Source organism: Poecile atricapillus, chromosome 3 (assembly GCF_030490865.1).
Source record: "Poecile atricapillus isolate bPoeAtr1 chromosome 3, bPoeAtr1.hap1, whole genome shotgun sequence".
NCBI lineage: Eukaryota > Metazoa > Chordata > Aves > Passeriformes > Paridae > Poecile > Poecile atricapillus.
Window position 1 is genome coordinate 104,106,365 of NC_081251.1, and position 25,017 is coordinate 104,131,381.

The window sequence follows — 25,017 nt, forward strand, 5'->3', positions numbered from 1 at the left end:
CACATCCCTGGTGACAGCACACAGGCACAGCAAGGTGGGCACAGAAAGGATTCACAACAAAAGAGAAAGGGAGTGCTAGCAGGGCACAGGGAAAAGCCCATCCTGGATGGAGAGCAAAGCTCAGGGAAGCTGAGTGTCAGAGCTGAAGTAACTGCCCTGGCTGCCCAGCAGGTTTTTCTGCAGAGGACAGACAGTGCCCGTAGCAGTGCCCTGGGCCCATCACTTTAACAGTCTGGCAACTTAATTGAAACTGGTCACAAAGTGTGTTGGGGTTTGTGTGACACTGGTGACAGCCACCTGCCCAGTGCTGTTACAGGACAGACCAGCTTGTGCTGCTCCAGAAATGCTCCACAGCTCAGACAGGGATGCCTAAGGCAGCAGCCAGGCTTTCAGAAGTGCCAGACACTAGTGACTCCCACCGCTGCTGTCTTTTGAAGGCTCTCTGCCTCCCCCTGGCTCTCTGAGGTACAGACTCAGCTAGGATTTGGGTTTACAAACTGGCTTTGCTGGCAGCCTTCCTCAGGCACAGGGTTCTGGCTGATTTTCTTGAAGCTTAGGGGTTGGTCATAATTTTATTTGTAATCTGCAGTGTTATTGTGAAAACTCATACATACAACTCTTAGAATACAAAGAGAATGAGGAAAAAAAGCTTTCCAGAGCAATGCTGCCTGACATGATCAAGGCTTATTCTCTGCTTTACAGACTTGATTTTATGTGCTTCAAAAGTAAAAGTTCTGTTTCAAAACATTTATTCACAAACTTGTTTGAAAAAAACCAAACCAAACCAAAGAGAAACCCATAAAAACACAGCCACCCCAAAGCTAACCAGCAGCTCTTCACCCCTCAGAAGGCCCAGCCTCACAGCCACAGGCCTGCTTTGATACAGAAACTTATGACACTGGGGGTTGTTCCACAGGGTGGGCTCCTTGTTGACTCAGACCCACAGCAGAGTCAGGAGAGCTCAAGGCAGTGCCAGCCAAGGCACACAGCCCCTCACAGTGCTTTTCTGTGGGCTGGGTGTTAAAAAACCTGCAGGAGGAGCCACTAGCAGCAGTCAACATTCCCACCTCTCAGAACACTCGCTGGAAATTCCTGTGAGTGTTGGTTCCAATTCTGCTCCTCTCTTGTGGAGCCACTTCTGCTAAGTGGCCACTTTGCTGTAGTATTCTAAACAAGAACTAATGAGGACTTTCATTGTAACTGTCAGCACAGGTTTTCCAGTTGTAGCTGCAAGAAAAACCACAAATAATAACAAGCCTGATGATGGCATGAGCAAGAACTGACTGAAACCCAGTCTACTATATCCCTTTCTTTATCACTTGCATTTCTCTCAGCTCATACATCGCAGATGTTGTTTTGTTTTAGTTCACCAACTCCATTTTCAAAGACTCAGTTCTGCAACATATTTTTTTTCCCTCAAAAATCACGGAAGAAAAATAATTTGATCAAGAGGTTTTACTTGACAGTAGAAACTTTTCTACCAACCTTAGGCTGTATTAACTGTGTGGGATAAAAAAGAGAGGCTAAATAAGTTGGCATTGCTCTGCCTGGACTGCTGGGGTCACCTACAATATAAGCAAACAGATATTTCCCATTTTAAAGTTATTCACCTTTTTGGGAGGGGAGAGGGGGGAACCCTGCTAGAAAGAAATTAGCCAAAGTTACTCAAAAAAGAACACGAAAGTGGTACATTTAAACAAAGGGTTCTTCCTTTGTCTCTGTGCTCAGATCACTTGGTTGTGCTTAGTCTGGGTCAGTTTTTGTCCATGTACTCCTCCAGGCGCAAGAGCCACTTGTTCCAGTACTGAGAGCACAGGTCAGGATCCATGAAATGCGGATGTGCCGGAGAGCCGTTCTTGTAGGCAACCACAATGAGCCCACAGCGAACCTGCAGCACAAACAGGGGGCTGTCACAAATCCAACATCTGTGTGCAACCCTAAGAGCTAAACCTCAGTGCAAAACATCTTCCTAACATACACATCTCACATAAGCAATGGGGAATAAAATGGGGCAACAGATTACCATAAAATACTTGGAGACTTAACATTCAAATGCTTCAAAAACCCTGAGCCCAGAGCTCTGAGCAACTCCAGTGAAAACCAGGGGACATGAACTCTGAGGATGAGTAATATTTAAACCTTGTAGATGCCAGGAAAATTGCCAGAGACTGAGGAGTTTTTGCCTGGGGCCATACAACCAGACTGATGCCACCCTCCAGCTTCAGTCTGGATAGAAATGGTTACTTAGGTATGATCTGACATCTTTCATACCTGACAAATCCCAAATCCCTACTAGCAGGAAGCTACTAGCAGAATTCCAGCCCGTATTTCACACTGTAATGATCATGTCTGTGTTGTGCTTGTGTTCACTGACCTCTGCAGTATTCTAGAAAGTCCTTTGCACAGCATACAAATTAACCTGCTCTCTTCTGCTTGCTTTTTCCCCCTTCAATATCTGTATTGAGGTAAAAATCCTTCAGGCTAAGCAGGCAGGCTAGAATTGCTTTTGGAGTCTCTAAAAACATTATTCCACAGTCTTCTGATGAAGTGATTCACAACACACTGCTTTTCCCTGAGGAAGCACAGTACAGCTTCCAGACACCAAGTGCATCACTTAGTCCCTCATTTGCTAGTGGGACACAGCAAGACAGGATGCAGGCAAGGACCTCCCATACCATTTTCTTGTTTGCAGGTTCTTTTGCTTTATTTCCTCTCCTGCCCTTTCCTACTCTTGACACAAGCAAAAATCACATACGACAGAAGAGAAGGGATTGCCCAGATGCCAAGGCCCTGGGAGTTCATCAGAGCATCCCTTGGTCCCACTGACCACTTCCTTAAAACCACTGAAAATTCCCTACTGGCAGCCAAGGGCAGCAGGACTAGCAGGAGTAGTGGAATTATTTCACAGTATGATATCTTAACCTGATCTCAGGCTGGGCTCCTTTGTTACAAATCCTACCAACACTTCCATGACGGGCAGCAGGTTCTAAAAGGCAGGAAGAAATGAAGATAACACAGGCATTGCTGCTTGTCCTGGCATGCAGCAGGCCTACTGACCTGGAAGTCATAATTGGCATCATGATTTATGGCTCCAATATATGCTGCAACCTGTAATGGGTTGTCATAAGTATTGTGCAGAAATGGCTTTGGCTTCTCTGATGTTTTCCAGTCGATCACACACAGTTGGCCCCTGGCACAGGAGAACAAGACAGGACAATGGTTTAAACTTAAGTTTAGTCACAAGTAAGAAATAAGGGCTGAGACAGCACATTCAGACTTTTCACTCTCAGCCTGTGCCCCCTGATGTCATGTTGCTCATTATTATGTCTAAACAAATCTATTTCACACTGGCAGTTTGGATCCCAAAAACCAAAGCTTACTAAAATCTGCCACAGTTCCTTGAAAATGCTGATGATTGCTTAAACCTGTCCCTTCTCCAGTAAGGAACTCCCCATCAGGAAAAACAGCACTTCTGCCATGAGGATCATCCAGGGGAGTTCCTCCAGTCTGCCAGTCCTAGAGATCCGTCCAGCTTCCCCCAACCACTCAGTCACACCCTGGCCACCACAGCATCACAACAGGAGTTTTAGGGAAGGGCACCTCACCGATACTTGGCCACGCAGTCGACCAGGCCCAGGTACTGCAGGGTCTCATGGTGAACTCCACTTTCCAGAGCCTTCACCTCACTGATGTCTTCCAAGACATGTTCCACACTGGACAAGTAGCCAGCCACGATATCATCTTCACCCTGGTCCCTAACTGCCGTCTCTTCAGACAGGAATATTGATTCCAAAGCGGAATGGAAGAGCTCTCCTCGGAGAAAAACATCTAAGAAAAATGAGAAAACCCCCTCACATTTTAGACACTACTTTAGATTTGTATCTTACATATTCCACAATGTAGCTCTTAAGCCAGTCCTGTTTTTTGTACTGAAAGTTTGAGGGAGTGGGGAGAAGGGAAAGAAACAGAAAATAAATTGTCAGTAGTGAAACTGGTATCCCTTATGTTAATGCTTACACTACGTTTTTTAGTCTCACTGATTACTCATACATACACTGGATAAATCGGTTACTGAAAAACCTCACCATAAACACCAGAACACATTGGTTTTTAAACACTCAGTATTATATGAGTTCAAAATGCCTATTTTTATCTTGTTACAAAGTAGCTTTGTAACATGAGAAACAAAGAGACTCAATAACATCATCTGGAAAATACCTATTTCTGAATAGATACTGGCAAATAGAGAACTAAAGGAAAGTCAGATAGGATTAAGCAGAGTATGTCTACAGTCTAACTCTCATTTTCCACAGATTTCTAAATCCATTTTAGTGGTCTCAGCGCAAAGACCAGAGCTGAGGCTCGTTGGTAACACGTACACTCACAACATGCTCTCATGAAATGGAAACAACCTCATGGAAACAAACCACTTGGCCTAACGTACCTGCCAGCAATGCAGACTACTGCTTCTACTCTGCAATCACACTGTGGCTAGACTTACTTTTGGTATACTCTTCAAATCCCTCTTTTCCAAGCTCCTCTATCATTTTCTGCTTCCATCTTTCCAGATAAAAGACTTGCTGTGGAGAGAGGGTTTGTTGAAGGATGTGGGTAACACTGGGCATTTTCGTTCTTTGTAACCCGATTTTCATGGGGACGTTTGAATCACTGCTGACAGGAAGAATTCTCTTGCTGGGGTTTATTAAAGGAACCCAGTTCTTGGGAGTTTTTGTCCCAGCTTTAATTGGAGGGCTGTGTTTAGCTGGTGGCCCATATAACCAATTGTCTTCCTCAAGTATTGTCTCTGGTGTTTGGGCGCTGGTTTTGTAAGACGTAACAGAGTGGACCAAGTTCTTGTATTTTTCTTGGTCAACTTGTTCATAACTGCTTCCTTTTTTCTTTTTGCTATAAACACATGCAGAGGTAGACAGACATGTGTATGGGAATTGCTTTTGGCAAAATGGTATTTGAAAAAAAAGCATTTCCAGGCTCCCCGGTTTCCTGGACAGGATCTGTAGGAATTGCATCCTGACAAGAAGTGTTTGTGAGCAGGTAGAGTTTTCTTCCTTCTGTCAGCACAGTCTGTGGGTTACCATATTTTTTCCTCCTCTGGAAAAAGAAATTTGCAATTTAGAGAGTCATAAAACACTGCCACTATCCTATTTTTGCCCTTTGCCAAACAAAGAATTTGCTGTGGTCAAAATGTCTTCATTCACCTTGTACCACCTTTATTCTTCAGATAAATAAGAGAAAAACCAACGAGCAAGAAGAAGAGGAAATGCTCCTGAAAACAACAGCTGCTGGCCCGCCAAATCTGAAATCTGAAACACTTGAAGATTTGTTGCAAGTAGCAAAAGTTGCACCACAGGACATCCCTACAGCAACAGTATCAGAACTTCCAGGGAAGTAGGCACACGGATCCGTGTAGGCACACAAAAACAGATCTGCCATGAACAACCTGCCAAAAGGGGGTAGGGAAAATAAAAACTACACAGAGGACATGGAAGCAAACCCATTGGTGTGAGGTATTATTAAGTTTATAGTGAATGACCAACTTAAGGGGACTGTGGGGACAAGGTACCTTATGGGGTATAAACTCAAGTTTTTCTTTTGTATCCCTAGGAGAAAACAGACAGCAGCAGTATATACAATTGTGAGACTTGAAGCTAGGAAAGGCAAAGAGAAACCAGCTGCACTAAAAATATTTTCAGATTCAAATAATTTTTTTTCAAGTTCAGAATAAAACATAAATATGTTTTTCCAAATCAAGTTTCAAACTTAGATGTACTTGAAGATACTTTGAAAATTTAAGAGCAAGAACAGCATATAAGCTGTACCATTCTCAGCACACCTTCCAGAGCAGCCTTGGAAGCCCTAGGAAGTTTTTTGCACGTGGATAAAATGTAACACTTCCATAGTGGAATTTCCCATGCAGAACTGGGGCCCCAATCTCCTTCTGGAGTAACCTGTTTACTATTCCAAAGCTCCCTCCATCCACTGCAAAGACAGAACCCGTGCTCTCTGCCAGCCAACAGCAGCATTCTGCTCCTGACAATCCTTCCACACTGCTCTCCTCCTTCCCCACGCTGCCCGAGCCCTGGCTGCCACGGGAAACAAAACCACGGGGAGTTACTTTGTGTGGACAGATCCCACAGCTGCAGTGGCCCCAGCGTGGGAGGGAGCATCTGTCACACACAACATTTTCCAAAAATGGGGCAGCTGATTAGAACAAGGCACCTCGCAGCAGCAGGCTGAGACCTTGGACTAGGGATCCATAAATATTGTCCTTCATCAGTGCAGAAAAATGAATCCCTTCTCTCTTGGTGCTTACCTCTATTTAGAGGTGCCAGAGCTGGGATTTAAAATAAAAGAGGAAAAATAATTATTATTATTGGTGTAAAAGTAACCAAGCTTGTGGATTCTCAGGCTGCTGTTTGATGATCATTAACAGGCTCATTAAGGGTCATTGTGGAGATGCACTAATCAGAACAGGGCAAATGTTGGGCCAGTGGCTGTGGCTTTGTTACATAAAGCCACAGCACAAAAGAAAAAGTTTATTCTGGCTTTGTGTCACTGCAGGAAGCAAGAGGATGCCTGATTCAGCATAAATTCTCTTGTAGTAAGCTGCTTCCTCAACACTTTCCAAGGAATACATTTATACCAGATTAGTGTTTTGAGTCATGGAGCTATTGAAATATGGAATATTATGAGCTCCAGAGTTAATTTAGTACAACACAGTGCTTCACCATGAATTTTGATTTAACAGCCTACATTGTGCTAGAGAATATACCTGTGGAATTTCCAATACCTGTGGAAATGTTTGTGCACTGTATGAATTGAACCACCAGGAAAGGGAGAGTTTGCCAGCTGCTGCATAGGATTGCCAAGAAGTAAGGAATCCTTGTGCTCAACTGAATAAAGAATCATGTGTTTTTCAATAAATCACTAGAGTGGCATGTCTGTGCAGATAACTTACAAGAAAGAAATGAAGTGGTTGGGATCTACTCTTGTACACAAAGAACAGAATTTAATTGAGATTTCCCTCTGGGGAATTGTCTCCCTTCTCTCTGAAAATGTTTGTGGTTGAAGACTGGCAGAATTGTTTTGAGTGTTGCACGATGAGCCACACTGGAGAACTAAAAAAAAAATTAAAATAACTTGGAGGTAAAAAAAAACAAACTAAGAGGACTTAACTTTCCCAAGCAAGTTGACTTTGCAGCTCCAATAACTGTTAACAACAACAAAAAAACAGTAACAAAAAAATTAACAATAACTGAGCTAACACAACTGAGGAAGTTTTTCTTATGGTATAGGAATGAGTGGCTTAACTGAAGCAAATTGAAAGGATTACTTAAGGAAAAGTTCACATCTATAAAGAACTACCTCCAACTGCAGTTTCAGATAATAACCAGTACGGCTTTTTCTCCACAGCCACTTATCCAGCTAATAAAAAACAAACAAAAAAAGCACTGGCTTATTTCAGAGATAACAAAGAAGAGCACTCCTAAACACACCTACAGACCTGTTGCCCCTTGTCCCTAATTTGAAGAGAACAAATCCACTGATTAAGGTATAACTATGAATTCCCTGCAATTTGCTAAATACATTATTGAACCTATCAGGTTAAAAATACACCTTCTTTTGGGATGTTTGGAGCACAGAGCGAGACAATTTAGCAATCCCGTTTAAAGCACAAGCCCACAGAGTACCCTGAAGCAAAGGGTAGTTTCAACAGGCTTCAGTTCCCAGTTCAAACTTCATTTCCAGATCAGCACCGGGAATAGAATTATGGGGAATAGGGCTGTAACACGAAGTCAGCGTTTTTTGCGAACCGTGAAAGAGTTGGGCCAACAGCAGTGACCACCAAGTGCCCTCAGGGAAACAAACTTTCTGCATGGGCACCAGGTGCCTGAAAATCCCAGTGCCGGACAGCCCACCCTTGTTCAGAGGGGGATAAACCACTCTGGACAAGAAGCCCCGCCGGACGCGGGCATGCCCAGCCACGGCAGCCCGGCCACTTGGCCCGCTCGCTGACGGACCTGGGGACAGTGTGGGCCAGGGGACCGCCAGCATCAGCCCGCTTCCCTCTTGCCCCTTCCCTTGGCCCTCCCTTGCCCTCAGGCCCGCCCGGCCCCGCGGCCCACACGACCCGCGGCCCCGCGTTACCTCAGCCGCGCTTCCCGCCACCGCCGCGGGCGCCAGCGCGCAGGCGCGCCCCGCCCACCGCTTCTACCGCCCTCATCGCGCATGCGCTGCCCGCTGCCTCATGGGACTTGTAGTTTTCCCGCACTGGCAGTCCCTAGCACTTTCCCTTTCTCTGGGGCGCCCCGAAGGGTGGCGAGATGGGCATGTCTACTCTAGGTCGCGCTCTTTTGGTGTTTTTTGAAAGGCTGTAAGGAAAACAACCCAAACTTTTAAATGCAAGTCGAAATATAAAGGGTTGTGGTGCCATCTTGGATGAAGGCAAGCAGCGCCCTGCCCTCACCAAAGATGGCGAGTGCCCCTCCAGGGGGTGTGGCGGCGGCGGCTCCGCCCGGGTTATATGAGGAGGTGGTGGCGGGGAGGAGGAGAAAGAGAAAGGTGCGGGGTGGTTGTCTGCGCCCGGAGGTATGGCTCTGCTCCGTGGGGACGCGCAGGACAAGGTGAGGGCGGCGGCCCGGGTTCGGCTGGGAAGGGTGGTGAGGGCTCAGCCGAGCTGGCCCCGCGGCATGAGAGGGAGCTCCCTGCTCCCTCTGCCCCCGGCAATACTGGGACAGTGACAGGCTTTTGGTTCATTGCTCCGTTTAATTTTTTTTTTTTTTTTTTTTTAAATATGAGTCGCCTTAGTCCTCGTGCCTTTGGCGCACCGAGGTCCCCTGAGGGCAGGGGGTCAGAGTGCCCGGGGTGATCGCGGGGAGCAGCCCCTGAGGGGAGAGGTGCCCAGGGAAAGATAAGGGGGTGGGGAGGGTTAAAGCCGGAGTGGGAAGAAGGAGGAGAAGGGAAGGGCAGGGCTGTGCAGCTGCCGTCAGCCAGTGCGGGCTGCACTCTGTGCCGAGGGGGAGCAGGGTGATAACCAGAGCCCTGGAGCTGCGGGAGCTGGGCCTGGCAGGTGATGCAGGAGCAGGACCTGATGGGCAGGACCCGTCCCCGGGCACTGCGGGCGAAGTGCTGGAGGCGATTGTGCCGCGGGGGGTTCAACTTGCTCGTCCCCAGGGGGTCAGCTGCCCTGCTGTGTCTGCGACCGGCCTTCCTGGCTGTCTGCTCTGCGTTAATTAGGCTGTCAGCTGCCACTTCACCTGCGGTGCCCCTTTCCCTTGGTTGTCACATCAGCAGCTCGCTTGGTTTTCTTTTCTCTGCAGAAGTGTTAAAGCTGTAAATTCCAAGAAGCTTCGTGTCTTTCCTTTAAAGCAGCACAGGGTGTTTCCTAGTGTTAAGACTCTCAACTTCTCAGAGGAAATGCAAGTGAAATGCTAAAACAGGAACTTTGTGAATTAATGTTCATGTAGTGTAGGTAGTGATTGGAATTATCTTTGCTACTAGACGAGCTGCTTGGGTTAACCTACCTAAACTCCCTGGTTTAATAACTACCCTCAACACACCTTGAAAAGAAGGCAAGGCAGCCCTGTAAGAGTCAGCAAGTTGCCTATTTGCCTTTCATATTGTCACATCTGCATGTGGTTTTGCATTGTGACTAAGCTTCACTGGCAGGAAGATGACTTTGCTTTAAGCTGTTAGGCGTGCTGAAAGTCTCTTCAGTCTGTGTTTTCTCCAAGTTTTTTGGAGCATGTCTATTAACTGACTTGAGGGCTAGAAATACAACAGCCTTTATTGATTTCTGGATAATTTCCTTTTCTCTGCTTCTTTTCCATATGTATCTTGTCTTGAAACAATCCTGAGTCAGTAAGGCAGGCAAGAGCTTGTAGAAGAAGCATTTTCTAGTAGCTTGCTTTGAGCTGTGAGCTGGCCAGTGCTTTAACTCTTTTCTGCTGCATGTGAAACCCATTGTATTAAAGTGTCTGCCCTTGGAGAGTGCTGGAGGGGAAGGTCAAATATCAACTCTCTTGCAGCAATTGCTAACTTTTGAGTGTTTATGTGCCTTTTAAACTCAGGAATATTGGGGGGAGGGGAAAATGTTTTTGTGGTGGGGGCTGGAGTAGTTTTAAACTCTGATGCTCAGTGGACAAAAATTAGCTTGTTTTAGGTTGTCTGGCTGTCTTGGGGTTCCAGCAGCAGCATGGGGGAGGATAGAAATGCTCCTATCTTGTCTGTTCCTGTTTAGGCAGAGAAACAGCAACATGGAACTGTTGTGTGACCAGCAGATAAAACTCGTTCCTGTAAAAGAAACTTCATTAGGTATTAACTTAAATAGGAGCCACTGTTAAGTATAAACTAAAAACTGACCCTGAGGTGGCAAAGCAGGAGAGGATCAGGATATGTAGGAAGAGGAAGGGAGGGTAGGATAAGGGTGATTGGAAGTACAGTGGAAAATAAGGTGTAATCTGTCATGGGGGAGGAAAAGGCACTTCAGAATTTGAAGTGAATGGTGGGACTTCCAAGCAAAGCTTGAGTAAATACCTTGGTGCTTATTAATGTTAGTGGCTTCATAGTATTTTAAGGCTTTAGTCTGCAGTTAAAATGTTCTAGATCAAAATATTGAGAGCATGTATTGTAGTCCTTCTTTCTCAAAACAATCAGTGGAAGACAAAATGTTGTGTCATGGCCTGGGACTTGCTGTTATCAGTCACAAATGGTGACTCTGCTGGATAAATTCTGCTGCATGTTCTGGAAGGAATGAGACCATACTGGATCTTGCCTGTGCTTAGCCAAAAACCTGCTTCTGCATGCTGCTGAGCCTGAAATCAAGTGTGGAGGTGAGCTGCTAGCAAGGTGACAGCTCCTGGATAGGGATAATGCACTCTCAAGGACATGCAGCCTCCACAAAGCTGGCCCAGCAGCTTGGGCTAGTGGAACGTGAAGCCAGCACGGTGAAGCTGTATTCCTGAGACTCCCTGCCACAAGCTCTGGCCTCACTGTAGGAGGTCAGCAAAGCATTCTTGGGAATGCTGTCTGTAGCTTGGGGTTTGCTGCTGTTGCACAATTTCCATTTGAGCTGGGACAAGAGTGCTCAGCCCCAGGCCATGCTCTGCAGGCTCGTGGGGAGCTTGCCCTGCATGGGCAAAGCTGTGCTTGACCCCTCCAACTGAGGAAGCCTTTGCTTGGGTGGAGGTGTCCTGTGTGCTGCTGGTGGAACAGGGTGAGCCAGCAAGGCTTTTGCTTGGAATGTGGCATCCTTGAATGTTTATAGAGTCCTTCCCTCTGTCAGGAGGCGTGTGACCTGCTCATTTCTGCAGAGTGATGCAGAGATCCCTCTGGCAGGAGAGGGCCAGTTTATTGCACAGCCAGAGGCAACAGGTGCCCTGGGCCTTCTGCTTCCTTGGCAAGCACTGCACTTGCTGAGGAGTGACATTTCAGTGTGACTACATTGAGCTGCTAGTCCCTCATTATCAATGTTTTAAGCAAAATAATGAAACCTTTCCATTGCTGGAGTTCTCCAGATTGAAGTCACAAATTTGGAGGGAAGCATTTTCCATAGTGTAAGTAAGCACTGGTTCAATTTTCCTGGTTGTGTGTAACCAGACCACTTCAGGACTGTTCAACTCAATGTCAGAGTGGTGGCAGCAAACCTGCCACACAAAGGTTGCAAAATCCATGCTTCACATGTGTTCTGTAGTGCTGCATGCCTGCAGTGCACTTTAAGATGTCCTTTTAGTATCTTGATTAAAAGGAAACTCAAGCTGCTTGTGTTGAATATGACTGAAATGTAGTTCCAGAAGCTAATGCTGCTGATATCTTCTGGCCAGATCCTCTGGTGGTTAACTCCTGGGTGTCAAAACAAGGCCCTCTGGAACTGAGGGCTCTGTACAAGCTGCTAGAAAACATAATGGTGTTTTAGTGCTCTCTAGAGAGCACCTAAACAGCTTTAATTATAAAACCTGCTCTGTAAAATGTAATGGATTTTAGGTAGTGCCAGATGTAATTACTACTCAAGTCTTGTTTGTGGGCTGTTGCTTAAATGACAGCAGAGAGGTGATCAGTAAGGGGAGAGAAGGTTTTTAAAAGGTAGCTGACAATAAGCAGAAAACTTTGACATGTGAGCCCTTATGGAAGGGCTCCTTGCTTCTTCCAAGAGCCTGGCTATGTGGAAAACCCCTGGGTTAATCTGTCTTTGAGAACAAATACATATTTCACTAGCAGTCAGAAGTTGTACACAGTTGCTTGCACTGGCAGATTCTTTTTAGAATGCAGAAGTGACACCGAGTCATCCGGAGCTAATGGTAAAACTGCAAAGGGTGGAACTGTAAAAGCAGCAGCTCAGGCCTCTCACCAGAGCTAAGAGACTTCAGTGGCTGAGGGCATTTCCTCCCTCTGGGTGTCTGCAAGCATCAAGATGTGTTTGCATTTGGGTGAGGCCTCATCAGAAATGTAATGTCTGTCAGGTAAAAGTCTGGGTAGCTGATGTTCATCACTGCCTTGTATTCAAGTGATCCAACTTTCTTTTTTCTTAGCGTCTCTAACAAATAGAATAAAAGGCAAATGTTCCAAAATTCTACCTGGATTTGCCACAGTAATGATCTCTGTTGTTTCCTGGACTTCTGAATCAGGTGTTTATCATGGTGTCCTAATTAGTACCATAATATCTATTTTTAGTCTTCTGGTCCTGAAACCTAGAAATGTTAACCAGTATGATTTCTGTGTTATTGTGAAGGGCTCTGCTTTGGTCTGATTTATCAGTTGGACAGTATCCCTACCGAATAGAGAGTATTTTTTTCTTGAATCCTCAAGAAACCTGAGGAATCCTGACACAAGTATCTGATGAGTCCTGAGTCTAGAAGTGGGAGGTGTCAGAGAAGCTGTAACAGTTTGTGGAGTCTTTGCAAGCCAGAAGCTGCTTCTGGGAAAGAGAAATGAGAATTGAGAGTACTGTGCTGGCTTTGGGTAAGTGTTTCAGTTTGCAGCCCAACCCAGCTGTTTCCATTCAGTGTCCTCTGTACCTATCTGCTATAAGTGAGGAATAATGCCTTCCCAGCTGCTGAGCTTGGATTATAGCCCTTGAGAGTATGGAGTGACAGACTGGTTTCTGGTAACTGAATGGGGAACCTTCAGTTCTCTTGCTCACTGCTCGGAGTCCAGGGAGGAAGCAGTGACGTCCTAGGAGTGAAATGCCTCTGGATATGAAGGAGTTGCCAGAGAGTTAAGATGGAGTGGTGATCTGGGAAAGCCTTGGGCTAGATGCTTGCTGTGGTAATAGGAGAAGCCTGTGGCCTGGAGATGGATGTTTAATTCCTTTGCTCTGCACAGCCTTCATGTGACTGTGAGGAGGTTGGTCCCCATTCCTGCTTGTTGGATGGGTGTAGGAGAGATGGTGGCATGAAAAGTCCTGCATGTGGAGCTGTCGGTGCTGCAGAGCAGGTGCTTGTGTGGGTCAGGGGCTGGTGTGAGACATCTGCCATGGGTGCTCACTGAGTCAGTGCTTTACAGAGCTGTACTGACAGGAGTGAGGCTTCCTGCTTCCCCCCATTCAGGGGACAAATGCTACTCTAGCACTTTTTGTCGGGAAAGAAAGCACTCCCTCCTCCTGAAGTCATTCAGCGTGAATGCTCCCTTTGTAGTCTGAGCCATGATTCTGTAATCCTAAAGGTCTTTGGCCTGGAGTTAGGAGCCCACAGTGACCTTCATAGGACTAGAGCAGACCAGGGGTCTTACAGTCCTTGGTTTCATATAGCCCCAGGTCCTATTTGCAGTTTATGCAGGGTGCCAGGAGGCACATGCTTGTGACATGTTAACGTTTTAATATGACCGAGCAGGACCACCATGCTTGTCTGTCTCCTGTGTAGGCAGCTACTAGGCATGGAGGAGCCTAGACAGCATGTAATCATGGGTTACTTTCTCCACAAGACTTAGTAAGAAAGCTCACAAATTCAGGACTGTCTGATTTGTGTAATCCTTTCCTTAGTTTAGCTGAGAGGAAATGGTTTCCTTTGGCTTATCATACTTTCCAGACTCAGCAGTTCATATTGTTAGTACTGCTGATCCTGTTTGGACAGCAAATAGAAGTAGGCAGGATGTAAAACACTGGGGTCTGCATCTTGCTGCTTTGGCTGGTGGTGTTATCTGGCTGGGAAATGGGAAACACCAACCAACTTGCCTTTCATTTGGCAACCGACAGTGAGCTGTGCTCGCAGTGAAACTATTGCCTTCTACTGTCCTTCCTGCAGTGCCTGAGTGGGGCAGGTTCTGCCCAAGCCTGTGTCAGTGACCTCTGAACTGTGCACCTCTATTTGGCCTGTGCCTTCCTAGTAAGGACCAGAATTGCCTGCCTGTATGGGAACATAATAGTCTGTCCTAAGATGTGACTGAAGGGAAGTGATTACTGTTGGAGTCCCTGTAGTTTGGAGTCCCACCATGTCCTGTGGAATGTGAACAGAGCCTGGGACTGCTAGGAACTGTACTCCAGGGCATGCTCTGTAAGTATCCTTGCTGCCAAGGCAATGCCCAGGATGGGCTAAAAGTCTTCTGTCCTTCCCATCTTCTGGGAAGCTTAATGTGCTTCATGCAAGGTCATTCCATAGTTGTAAGGCTTAAAAAGTTTTATCTGTTTCTTATCTCCTTTAATTCTAGCTAACAGCAAGGATGCAGCAGATGGAAGTGTTTTTAACACTGTTTTAGGTTGGAGGGTGCAGTGGCTGGGGTATCCCTCACTTATCCACAGCAGTCTGATCACAGGGGAGAACAGTGGTGGGGTGAATGCTCCCTGTCCTGGCAGCTGTGTCCTCTGCAGGCAGCCAGAGAGCCTTGTCACATACCAGATGGCCAGCCTAGGGGGAGGCAGCTTCCAGAGCCTTTTGGAAGCAAAGCTTCACCTTATAACAGGCAGCCTATCAACAGTTCTTAGGCAGCTTTACAGAGGCTTGAGGCAGCATTTAGCCATCTGTGATATGATAGGATTGCTCAGATTCTGGCACCATTTGCCTGTGGGCTTGGGTGCTAAAACTTAGTGTACACAGCAGTGGTGGGAGCAGGCTCCTGGCTGGTGTTGTCTGTTCTGCAGTGGTGAGATAGCAGTCCTGGTGCAGCTCTCTAGCCTGCTTTTCTAAGGCCTTCAGAATTATCTCCAAAGGATAACCTCAGCATTCCTCCTGGCTCTGATGGTCGCTCTTCAGCAAACTTCCTGTGTTGTGGCCTTGATCTCTGGTGGTTTCTCCCTTATGCAAAAAATAGCAATGATTTGTTAAGCTGCAGAAAGGGAGGGCCTCTTAGAAGACAGTCCTCATATGTAAGCTGGAGGATCTATTGAGAAAGCTCCTGGACTGTTCTTTAAGTTTGAGGATGCTTGAAATGATGTTCTGGGTCTAGGCTGTTGGAATGAAGAAATAAGCCCCCAAAGGAAGATGCTGGCTCAGTTTAAGGCTCTTTGGAGCACTGGGAATGGAATTCTGCTCATATGTGTGTACCTGAAGGTAGGGGTGTAGTGCAGCGTGGTTCTTGTTCTCAGCTGATGATCAGTCAGCTTTGCTAAACCTACTTCATGCTTGATCAAGGATTATTCTGTGAACTCTCTTGCAGGTGAGGTCTGTATCTGTAGACCTGAATGTTGATCCGTCTCTCCAAATTGATATTCCCGATGCCCTAAGTGAAAAGGACAGAGTGAAGTTCACTGTGCACACTAAGGTAAGGTCATGGGCAAAAAGAGGCTGTGCAAGTAACAGATGTATTTGCCGTACACATACCTGCAAAGATGGGCTTGGCAATGAAGAAAATCTAATTAGAGGGGAAATTTTCCACTTAAAGGTAGCCTGAGGATGTGTATATATATGCAGAAACTTCAAATTTCCTAGGATTTAGACTCTAAACAGAGGCAAGTAGCTGATGGTTAGGTTGGTTTTGCTAAGGAATCCTAGCTAGACACCAGAAGGCTGGGGGATAGGAAGTGAGCTACTGTGAAATGTCACAAAACAAACTGCATTAATGCTGTTCTACAACAGTACTTTTTTTTCTAACAGTCTCCTTAGTGGTGCTGTTGAATAAGTGCCAGCTCAGCTAAAAGGGAGTGGGCAAGGCTCTTAGTAAGCAGAATAGCTTCCTTTGGAAATGGACAGAACTGTTTCTAAAAGCACTGATTTACAAAACAGTAGGGCTTCTATATATTCTCTTCCAGACTACACTGCCAGCTTTTCAAAGTCCTGAGTTTTCAGTTACAAGGCAGCACGAAGACTTTGTGTGGTTACATGATACACTCACTGAAACTGAAGAGTATGCAGGACTCATTGTAAGTACTTCCTAAAGATGTGATTCTAAGTGAAAAACTGTAGCAATCTAAAGTGCCTACTAATAAGGGCATGGAGTATGTTTTACCAGTGTTACTGGTGTTTTGTGACTTGGGTGTCCCCTGTGCTTCGTATTGCCTTAATTCCTAAACAACCTGAATGGTATGGCATTTGTGTTAATTTTCCATATAGCTTGGAGCAGCAAGAGATGCTGTGAGAGTCCTTGACTCTGTGGTGGTATTAATATCTGCCTCAAGATGGCACACTGAAATAATCTATCAAATGTGGGCTTTCCTTCCTATCATGATTCTTTAGGAGATGGCTGGAAATGGGGTGGATTACAGAAGCTGTTTCTCTGGGCTAGTTTCCCTCTTGGGTCAGGGATAACATGAACCAGGGACCTAGATGTCGACATGCCCCTAGAATTCCTGGATCATGCGCTCTTTACCACACTTCCCTATGATCAGGCAAAAGTGCCTTCTTCTAGAGAAGGCTAGAAGTAATCTGGGAAATCATTATTTGCTAATATCCATGACTAACCAATTCCCTGCCTAGATACCTCCAGCACCTTCAAAGCCTGACTTTGATGGTCCCAGAGAGAAAATGCAAAAGCTGGGGGAAGGAGAAGTGTCCATGACAAAAGAAGAATTTGCCAAAATGAAGCAAGAGCTGGAAGCGTAAGTTAAATGAGTCTACTGCCAAAAGCTGCATTTAGAGAAGCCTCCTGGGAGAGCAACTCAGTTGGTGATAACTGATCTTGAGTGTCACTGTTTTGAAGGGTATCTTGAAAATCCTGGAGCTGAGGAGTTGCCCAACTTTTCCAGCTTTCAAGTTGGAAAACTTCCTAGCTAGAGAGATTGAAAGTAGCTTCACTATCACGAGCTGGCTATTTCAGAAGTCTGCAGTTGAATATTTTCATGGGATAAACTTAAAGCAATTCTTTGTATATTGAAGAAGGTAGTACAAAGAGGATCTCAGTCTGTTGTTTCCTTGCAGTGAATACCTCGCTGTCTTCAAGAAGACTGTCTCATCACATGAGATCTTCCTGCAGCGGATTGCTTCTCATCCTGTGCTCAGCAAAGACCGCAATTTCCATGTTTTCCTGGAGTATGACCAGGACGTGAGACTTTTTTCCTTATTTCTCTTTCCAAGCAAGGCAAACTGTTAGGAGTGCTGTGTTCTGCTGGGCACAGTCAGAATGTTCTGTGGATCTATGTGCAGCATCAGCAAGTAGATATTGCAACTATTTCTGTGAGATGACTGAAGGATGAAAGCCTGACCTTTAAACCTTTCTCTGTTATAAATCTCACAGTGTTCCTAAATCCTTGTCAAGTTGGTTAGGAAGCCACCTTTGCATGTCTTTGTCTTGGGAACATGTATGGGTCAGGTGTACCTGTGCTGTGTTGCATGGTCCTAAAATGGAGGTGTATTAAAGTCACACCTCCATCTCTTTCTTCGCACCTAATTATGAGTGATAGATGCTGATCCAAGATATGCAAAGACAGACCAAGCTGTTTGTGGGAATTGGAAAAATCTGTGGCACAGAATAGTTGAATTCCTTGTAGCCAAGCCACGTGCTACATTTTTATATGGGTATTATGGTGGGCTTGGATATCAGCCTGCTCTGACATACCCTAGGTGTAAAGGACATTACTATATTGCAAGTATCAACACAATCACTCTTTTTACCCCCCACCCTGGGTATAACTTTAAAACTGTTTTGGCCTCTCTATTACAGCTGAGTGTTCGGAGGAAAAACACTAAAGAGATGTTTGGTGGCTTTTTAAAAAGTGTAGTAAAGAGTGCTGATGAGGTCCTCTTCTCTGGAGTCAAGGTAAAGTTGTTGCTTTGTCTCTTACCCTAATCTTGATTATTTGTTGCTTCCTGCACCAGGGAAGTTACTCCTGTCTGCTTCAGGCTTGCTGTGCTATGAGGCTCAGCTACTGAAATTAACCTGCCTTGTTACTGCTCTCCCAGTTGAGGGGAGTAGCCTGTACTGATTCTGATTTCTATAGAAATAAGACATTGCAGCTTTAGGCTGATCAATTTCAGTGTATAATTAAAGTTTCTGGATGCAGAAAACCTGCCTTAATACCTGATACTGGTGAAGAGGAAAGAATTATACCTTCAGAAAATGTGCTTGTGGCTTTTGTCTAGTTTGGAGCTCTGTACAGACATGATTTATGGGTTCCTGCTTATACCAGACAAGATCAAACACCAAAGACTCCTGTTACTGGTCTTGCTCCAGCTTTTGTGTTGCGTTGCCATGGCAGCACTTCCTAGTAAGTTTGTTGTCCTATGCACAGTGTCATGAAACATTACAATATGTATCATGTTTGGTGTGGATGAGAAACAAGATTGTAAACTGCTTAGTTCTCAGCTACAGTGTTGCTGCAGCCCTAGGAAATAAAAATCCAGCAGCTGGGAGTCCTGAGGACTGTCCTGTACCAGTTTACTGGCTGCTTCAGACAGCCTGCATCAGTACTTGAGTGTCAGCTTCATCTTCACTTCATTGTGAGGAAAAAGTTTGCCAAGTGACTTGGGATGTCAAACCCTTGGCTTGCATCTTGTCTTGAACAGCTTTTCCATAGGGATTGATGGGCCTCAAGCTCAAGGCCAGGCTGTGGTTGTTTCTTGGGCTCATCCTAAAATAGGGAAGAGCTTGTATTCTGCAGTTATTGACTTAACGGGTCATATTCTTTTTCAGGAAGTAGAAGATTTTTTTGAGCAAGAGAAGACTTTCCTTGTGAACTACTACAACAGAATCAAGGATGCATGTGCAAAAGCAGATAAGATGACAAGATCTCATAAAAGTGAATCTTTTCAAAGCCCTTTCAAGAGATCATGCAGTTTTGCTGATTTCAGCCTGAAAACCTTGTCTTGTTCTTGCAGATGTTGCAGATGACTATATTTATACTTCAGCTTGTTTGAATAGCCTGGCATTAGAAGAGCCTACAGTTATCAAAAAGTAAGCAATTCTAACTGTTCATAACCATATCCTGAGTTCTGAGAATACCCAATTTCTTCTGTAAAAAACAGAGGATTGAGTCATAGGTGGTTTTAGTTTCTTGAATTGCAAGCAAGTGGCATTAAAACTTTTCTTCTGTTGGCACTCCTGCTGTGGCAGACCTAATGTTATCAATTGCACCTAGTTGATCACTTGCCAGTTGTGACCTAGAGGTTACTTGTGCTGGTCATCAAACTCCTTCTAAACAGAAATATCCTTGATTCCCTTCAGGTCACAAACTGCTAGAGAACCTGAAGAAAGGGTTTATGTGTGTGTTCTAACATGCATTGCACTAGGTCAGCTTACATTAGGTCTGTACTATCTTCTAGACCTTTGCACTTCAAGAATAGTAGGGGATTTTTAAGCTGGGGGAACCCAGTTACTTTTTTTGAGGTGACTTCTTTCACCTTTTGACTTTGCTATCAGTTTACCAATACCTTGTTTAAACAGTGTGTATAGCTGAATAAGCAAGTCAGCTCATCCCTCTTGGATAGCAGCAGGGAAATTCTCCACAAGACCTTTATGCTCTGGAGATCAGCATTGATGTTGAGCTGCTCAGCTGTACTACTCTGGTAGGCTGGAATCCAGCACATTGAACCTTTTGTCCAGATCTTTGCCTAAATGAGTTTTTTTTTGAGCCCTTGTTTGGATCTGTATATAGGAGTAAACTCCAGCCTTCAGCTTTCTGGTTTCCTGCCAATTGTTCCTGGCATTCATCAGACTAAGAGGTATCTCAAACTTACTTATGCTTTTTTTTTTTTTTTTTTCTCCCTCACTAGGTACTTGTTGAAAGTTGCAGAGCTCTTTGAGAAACTCAGGGTAAGAGAAGCTTTGCTGAGGGCAGGTGTGGGGGAGAAGAATCTCTGGCTCTGGATCTGAATCTCTGCTGTTCTCTGTTACACACCAACTGATTTTTTTTTTTTTTCTCTTCTGCAGAAGGTAGAGAGTAGAGTTTCGTCTGATGAAGACTTAAAGCTCTCTGAACTGTTGAGATACTACATGCTTAATATAGAAGCTGCTAAGGTGAGAAGAGTTTTCTTTTTGAAGCTTAGTTTTGTTATGGGCAGCATGACTCACTTATGGTAATCTTTGTGCTTTAAGAAGACAGGTAAATGGACCCTCGTTTTGCCTAGGAAACCTGACACTCTTAAACAACAGCAGAATATAGAAGCTATATATTAGCTAGCTGGAGCCCAGCCACTTACAGAAGATCTTGGACCAATTTTTCTTTGGCATGTAAAGTGGAAGAACTCTTTTTTTAAAATTTCTGTAAGTTAGAGAAAACTGAATATAACTCTGCAGCAGTTTCTTTCCTGTCCTCTGCCTGAGTACTCATGGACTTGCCAATAAAATCAATGATGACTAATTAGTAGTTGGGATTGACTTCAGGATTTTTAGACTACCTTAGTGGTAGCAAGTGGTAACTTGTGAAAGCTATTGGTGTCTGGATGTCCAAGAGGGCTTTGGTAGATTGATGTGACTGCAAAAGCCTTTCTGGCAACTCTTTTCTAATCAACACTTGATTTGACAGGGGATGACTATGCTGCAAAAAGGTATCTACGTACAGCCTACTGGGTATCTTCATCTCGTGTCTTACCTGTAATGTCAGGTACCCCAGAACATCCACTACAGCCTCCTTCAGTGGGGTGCACTGTTATTTAGACATCACAACTGTACTCCTGCTGCATTAGGAAGGGATTGACTCAGAGACCTGTACTACTTCTCCTGTCTAGGTTAGTGCAGTGCTTCAGTCAAACTGTCAGATCTCCAACAAATTAGATGTATGCTGGAAGGCTGAGAGAATTCAGAAAGTACTTTTCATTCTGTAAGGTGGAGAGATGTCGTCCTAAAAACTCAGCTTCTGAGTTTGCTAACATAATTTTCTAAGGACTTTCCCAGGACAGTAACTGTAAACATAGATATGTGTACATTCTTTCTGTTACACGTCTTGTGATGGGCATCTCTCATGGCCAGTGCAGTAAGAAAGTAGTATCCTGACCATCCAATCCCTGGCTGTAGTAAGAAACCTATAAATCCTGAGAAGAAAAAGAAACTTTCTCTTTCTTTCGCCACACCTCAACCTGTGTCCGCGTGATCTGTTCATCTTCAGCGGTAACAGAGGGATCCACCTTACAGCAGGGTAAACTACTTGAAGGGAAGAAATTATGCCTAGGGAAGCCCTTAGACTTCCTTCACTAAGGCATAACTGGCTGTCCTGAAAATGTTGTGCTGCACTGTGAAAGGCTGCCCAAGAGCAGGCTGTAATAGCTTGTTGGAAAAAGCAGAATCTGATGCTGAAAGAAGTGAAACCGCCTGCTGCTAAGGTAGTTGTAACCTCAGTTGGGAAGTAGTCCTGCTAAGGCTCTGGTGTGCTATTTCTGTCTATTCAGGATCTTCTGTACAGACGAACCAGGGCTCTTGTTGACTATGAGAACTCAAACAAAGCTCTAGACAAAGCTAGACTAAAGAGCAAGGACGTCAGGCTGGCTGAGGCACATCAACAGGATTGCTGTCAGAAGTTTGAAAAGATTTCAGAATCTGCTAAACAAGGTAAAACATGCTTTGCTGTACTTAGACTTAAAGGAGAGCTTAATGCAGTCGAGGTTTCCATCTGACCTTCAGCTACTGAAGGCTCCTGAACAAATAGTCTGGACATTCCAAGGACAGTAGAGATAGATGTTGTATAACTGATGCGGCTAAACATTTCTAAAAACAATTCTCTGTAGCAGAGCAGTATCACTACTATATCAACCTTATTTATAAGCCCCTATTATTTGCTTTCTGGACTAAACTCAGCCTCCGTGTGAATGTGACTACTAGAAGGTAACTAATTATCTCAGTCAGAACTGTGCAAACAGGCTTTTGCTTCTGTCTCAGTACAGCTGAGTGCCTTATACAGAGTTTCAAACACTGGTTCTTAGTAGAAGAGTATATGTGTGTATATACATTTATTTATATATATATATTTATATATTTGGACAATATAAAGCAGAGGAAATATGCTTTCATGGTATACATGCTGCTCCTCTAGTGTATCTGGCTTTTATATGTTCTGGCTTGACACACAGAGCTTGTGTGGCTTATTTCTGGCTTATTCCAGCTGTCTTCCTACAAGGCTTTTCTGTCTTAAGCTGTCTGTGTGTCATGTGATGACTGCATCTGTGTCTAAAGCCAGCACTACTAACTCTTGAACCTTTTTTTGATCAAATACAGTAATCTGAGCTGCACAACAAAACTCCTGAAACATAAGGGGCATTACTGAAACTTGTCACATTTTGTATATCTCTCTTACCTTTTGTTTTTTTCCTTCTCTACAGAACTGATGAGCTTCAAACAGAAGAGAATAGCAGCATTCCGCAAAAACTTAATTGAAATGGCAGAACTGGAAATAAAACATGCAAAGGTGTGTTCTCTTTGGAATTTAACATGCATGGGTTGAGAAAAGTGAATATTGTGTAATTGGGAGGATTTGCTGGGTCATCTGGCTTCCCATCAGGCAGTCTCATCTCTGGGGTTTGACCCCTCCTGTGTCTAGGGGCAGCTGCTGTTTCCAGTCTTCCTGAGTGCTGCGACAGGAACACATCCTGCAGCTTGTGATCAGGCTGTCAATCCTTGTCACTTGGCTTGTCAGTGGAGAGGACACTGGCTTTATAGCAGCTTCTGCCAAGTTTTGCTAGGCAGGCTTGAAGGTTCTGTTAACTAAGTGTAGAGAACAAAGCAGTAACTGTGCATCCTCAGCTTCCTTTGAAGAAGGAAAGTCTAATGTCCCACTCCCTGAGAGTACTGGACTTTACCACAGACAGCTATTTCAGTGCTGAACTGAAATGGAATGTGACACAAAGGCCTTGACAACACTGCTCAGCTTGGCCCACTTTAAAAGCTTCCTGTTGGCTCTTGCCCCTCTCCTTACCACAAACTGAGTCACGGTTGCAGGCCTGCAGGAAGAGGCAGAATGTGCGATCTGGTTTTGGTTCTTTACTGCTTGAATGCTTGTTTTTGCACTAGGAGATCTTTAGCATTGGCACAGGCTACAAAATCCTGTGACAGACCCACTGTTTGGGAAGCTACTTCATTGTGAAAGGCAGGATTTGAATTATCAGTTAACCTCACTTGAAACTAATTCTCTTCCTTTGCAGAACAATGTGTCTCTCCTGCAGAGCTGTATTGACTTGTTCAAGAACTGAGGAGTCTTACTCTGAAAATGTGACAAAAGCATCAATTGCACTCAATAGCCAGGGGCAACTTACTGGTTTGACTTCATTAGCTTAAAATAAATATTATCACTGAGATTGTTTCACTAATACTTAGGTATGTTGATAGTGATACATTGACTTTATTGGTATAAATGGGAGCTGAATTATGTATGAATTGTCTGGATGTAGCTAACATCCTGTTGGCTGATAACTCAAAATGAGTCAAATGTAAGAAATTAATTTGCTGTTGACTGACTTCATATAGCAGAAAAAGTTTACGGAGAACTCCTTTTTTGCAGGATCATAATCTGTCTCTTCATGGCCCTGATATATTTAAAATTTACTGAGTGAGAGTGACTTAAGAGTAATAATTTTTTAAAGTGAATATCTTCGCATTCCACGTCCCAGACAGATTTCTACTACAATATATTTTGAATTTCTATAACTACATTCACTATTTGTACACTTGGGCAACACAGCAAATAAAGATGTCTGACACAACAAGCTGTTGTATGGCAAGAATTTGTGTGGGATGTAAAGTGACAGAGAGGCTTCAGACAGAACTATCACAAATTGCTCATCACCTGGAGCTCTTTAGAGCATTGGAGAGAAATATTTGACTCAAGAGGATTGTTCTTGGAATGGGTGTTGAAATTAAATGTCGCTTTGGACTTCAAGTCACATTGCTGTTTAGAGTGGCTGTCTGCAACTTTTACTTCCACTATGCTGCATGTACAGCACTGTAAAGTAATTTTACACCTCCTACTAGCAGCAAGAGGCTGTTTAAATCTTCAGGGCTTCTGGAAGCATAGGCCTGGACAGTCTTCTGTAAGGTATAAACTTCTTGAAACAGCTGGACTTACACTGCCATAGCTGAGGTGGCTCAGTCCATAAACTCCAGGGCCATCGTTGGACAGTTTACTATCAGTTGGCATATATGGATATAGGTCAGTGAGTCAGACCCTCCTAAAGGCAGCATTTGGATGAGATGAGTGTCTTGGCCTTCCTTCATTTCATGTGACTAAATTTCTAATCATGCTTAAATGGGCTCTGTGGCTGTGCTCTGGGCAGACTGCCTGAAGCAGCTTCAACCAGAGAAGCTCTGAGAATGGGCACCTCAGTGGCAGTTTCTAAGGGCTTACTTTCCTGTGACCTACTGCTTTTTCTTCTTGATACTCCCTGAAAACTGAGCAGCTTGTGCCAGCCACACCATCGTGCGGCAGAGTAGCTAAAGAACATGTGATCTTTTTTCCTTTGGTAAGCATAGTTTGGTAAGAATAGTTTCAACCTGGGGTTGTCTGCCATGAGCATGTTGTTTGTGCATATGTGGCCTCTATATGGCTGATAGGTGACAGTGATGCTTCCTATGACAGATGTCAGATAAGCACCTAGCACTTGTTCTGGGGCCATTAGTGGTCCAAAACTGAATGGTTCATGTTGGCAAAGCTTTGGTTTTTCCTAAAAAAAGCATACTGTTTATCCTAAACTAGTTCAACCTGGCTCAAAGGCTCTT

The 25,017-nt window shown here is 44.5% G+C and overlaps 2 protein-coding genes across 7 annotated transcripts; one reads left to right on the plus strand and one right to left on the minus strand.

Annotated features, from left to right (window-relative positions):
- Positions 1 to 1,440: 1,440 nt before the first annotated feature.
- Positions 1,441 to 8,220, minus strand: MGME1 (mitochondrial genome maintenance exonuclease 1). 3 transcript variants are annotated; one of them, XM_058836692.1, is made up of 5 exons: positions 8,167 to 8,220; positions 4,502 to 5,109; positions 3,606 to 3,828; positions 3,058 to 3,190; positions 1,441 to 1,888 (listed from the first exon to the last, which is right to left on the minus strand). In XM_058836692.1, exons 2-5 carry the CDS (start codon positions 5,025 to 5,027, stop codon positions 1,754 to 1,756), a joined length of 1,017 nt encoding a protein of 338 aa, XP_058692675.1. In that variant the 5' UTR covers positions 5,028 to 5,109; positions 8,167 to 8,220; the 3' UTR covers positions 1,441 to 1,753. The 3 variants fall into 3 exon arrangements, with proteins under 3 accessions (XP_058692675.1, XP_058692674.1, XP_058692676.1); XM_058836691.1 differs by lacking the exon at positions 8,167 to 8,220 and adding an exon at positions 7,384 to 7,418; XM_058836693.1 differs by lacking the exon at positions 8,167 to 8,220 and adding an exon at positions 7,384 to 7,404 and having other exon boundaries at positions 3,606 to 3,813.
- A 281-nt stretch (positions 8,221 to 8,501) lies between these two features.
- Positions 8,502 to 23,535, plus strand: SNX5 (sorting nexin 5). 4 transcript variants are annotated; one of them, XM_058836525.1, is made up of 14 exons: positions 14,483 to 14,504; positions 15,394 to 15,497; positions 15,604 to 15,708; positions 16,196 to 16,306; positions 16,860 to 16,981; positions 17,301 to 17,424; positions 18,043 to 18,138; positions 19,012 to 19,117; positions 19,197 to 19,272; positions 20,091 to 20,130; positions 20,248 to 20,334; positions 21,702 to 21,861; positions 22,629 to 22,714; positions 23,448 to 23,535. In XM_058836525.1, the coding sequence occupies exons 1-14, from the start codon at positions 14,498 to 14,500 to the stop codon at positions 23,493 to 23,495; spliced, it is 1,272 nt and encodes a 423-aa protein (XP_058692508.1). In that variant the 5' UTR covers positions 14,483 to 14,497; the 3' UTR covers positions 23,496 to 23,535. The 4 variants fall into 4 exon arrangements, with proteins under 4 accessions (XP_058692510.1, XP_058692512.1, XP_058692508.1 ...); XM_058836527.1 differs by lacking the exons at positions 14,483 to 14,504; positions 15,394 to 15,497 and adding an exon at positions 8,502 to 8,642; XM_058836529.1 differs by lacking the exon at positions 15,394 to 15,497 and having other exon boundaries at positions 14,378 to 14,504.
- The last annotated feature ends 1,482 nt before the right edge of the window (positions 23,536 to 25,017 follow it).

Bases quoted from the DNA above. Each gene is read 5' to 3' on its own strand.
- SNX5 (XM_058836525.1), top strand. The intron at 18,139-19,011 runs GTAAAGTTGTTG...ATTCTTTTTCAG, and splicing joins TCCTCTTCTCTGGAGTCAAG to GAAGTAGAAGATTTTTTTGA. The intron at 19,273-20,090 runs GTAAGCAATTCT...CTCCCTCACTAG, and splicing joins GAGCCTACAGTTATCAAAAA to GTACTTGTTGAAAGTTGCAG.
- MGME1 (XM_058836692.1), bottom strand. From the start codon at position 5,027: ATGCAATTCCTACAGATCCTGTCCAGGAAACCGGGGAGCCTGGAAATG. The intron at 3,829-4,501 runs GTAAGTCTAGCC...CATTTTTCTTAG, and splicing joins ATTTGAAGAGTATACCAAAA to ATGTTTTTCTCCGAGGAGAG. The intron at 3,191-3,605 runs GTGAGGTGCCCT...CTCCTGTGCCAG, and splicing joins GACTGCGTGGCCAAGTATCG to GGGCCAACTGTGTGTGATCG.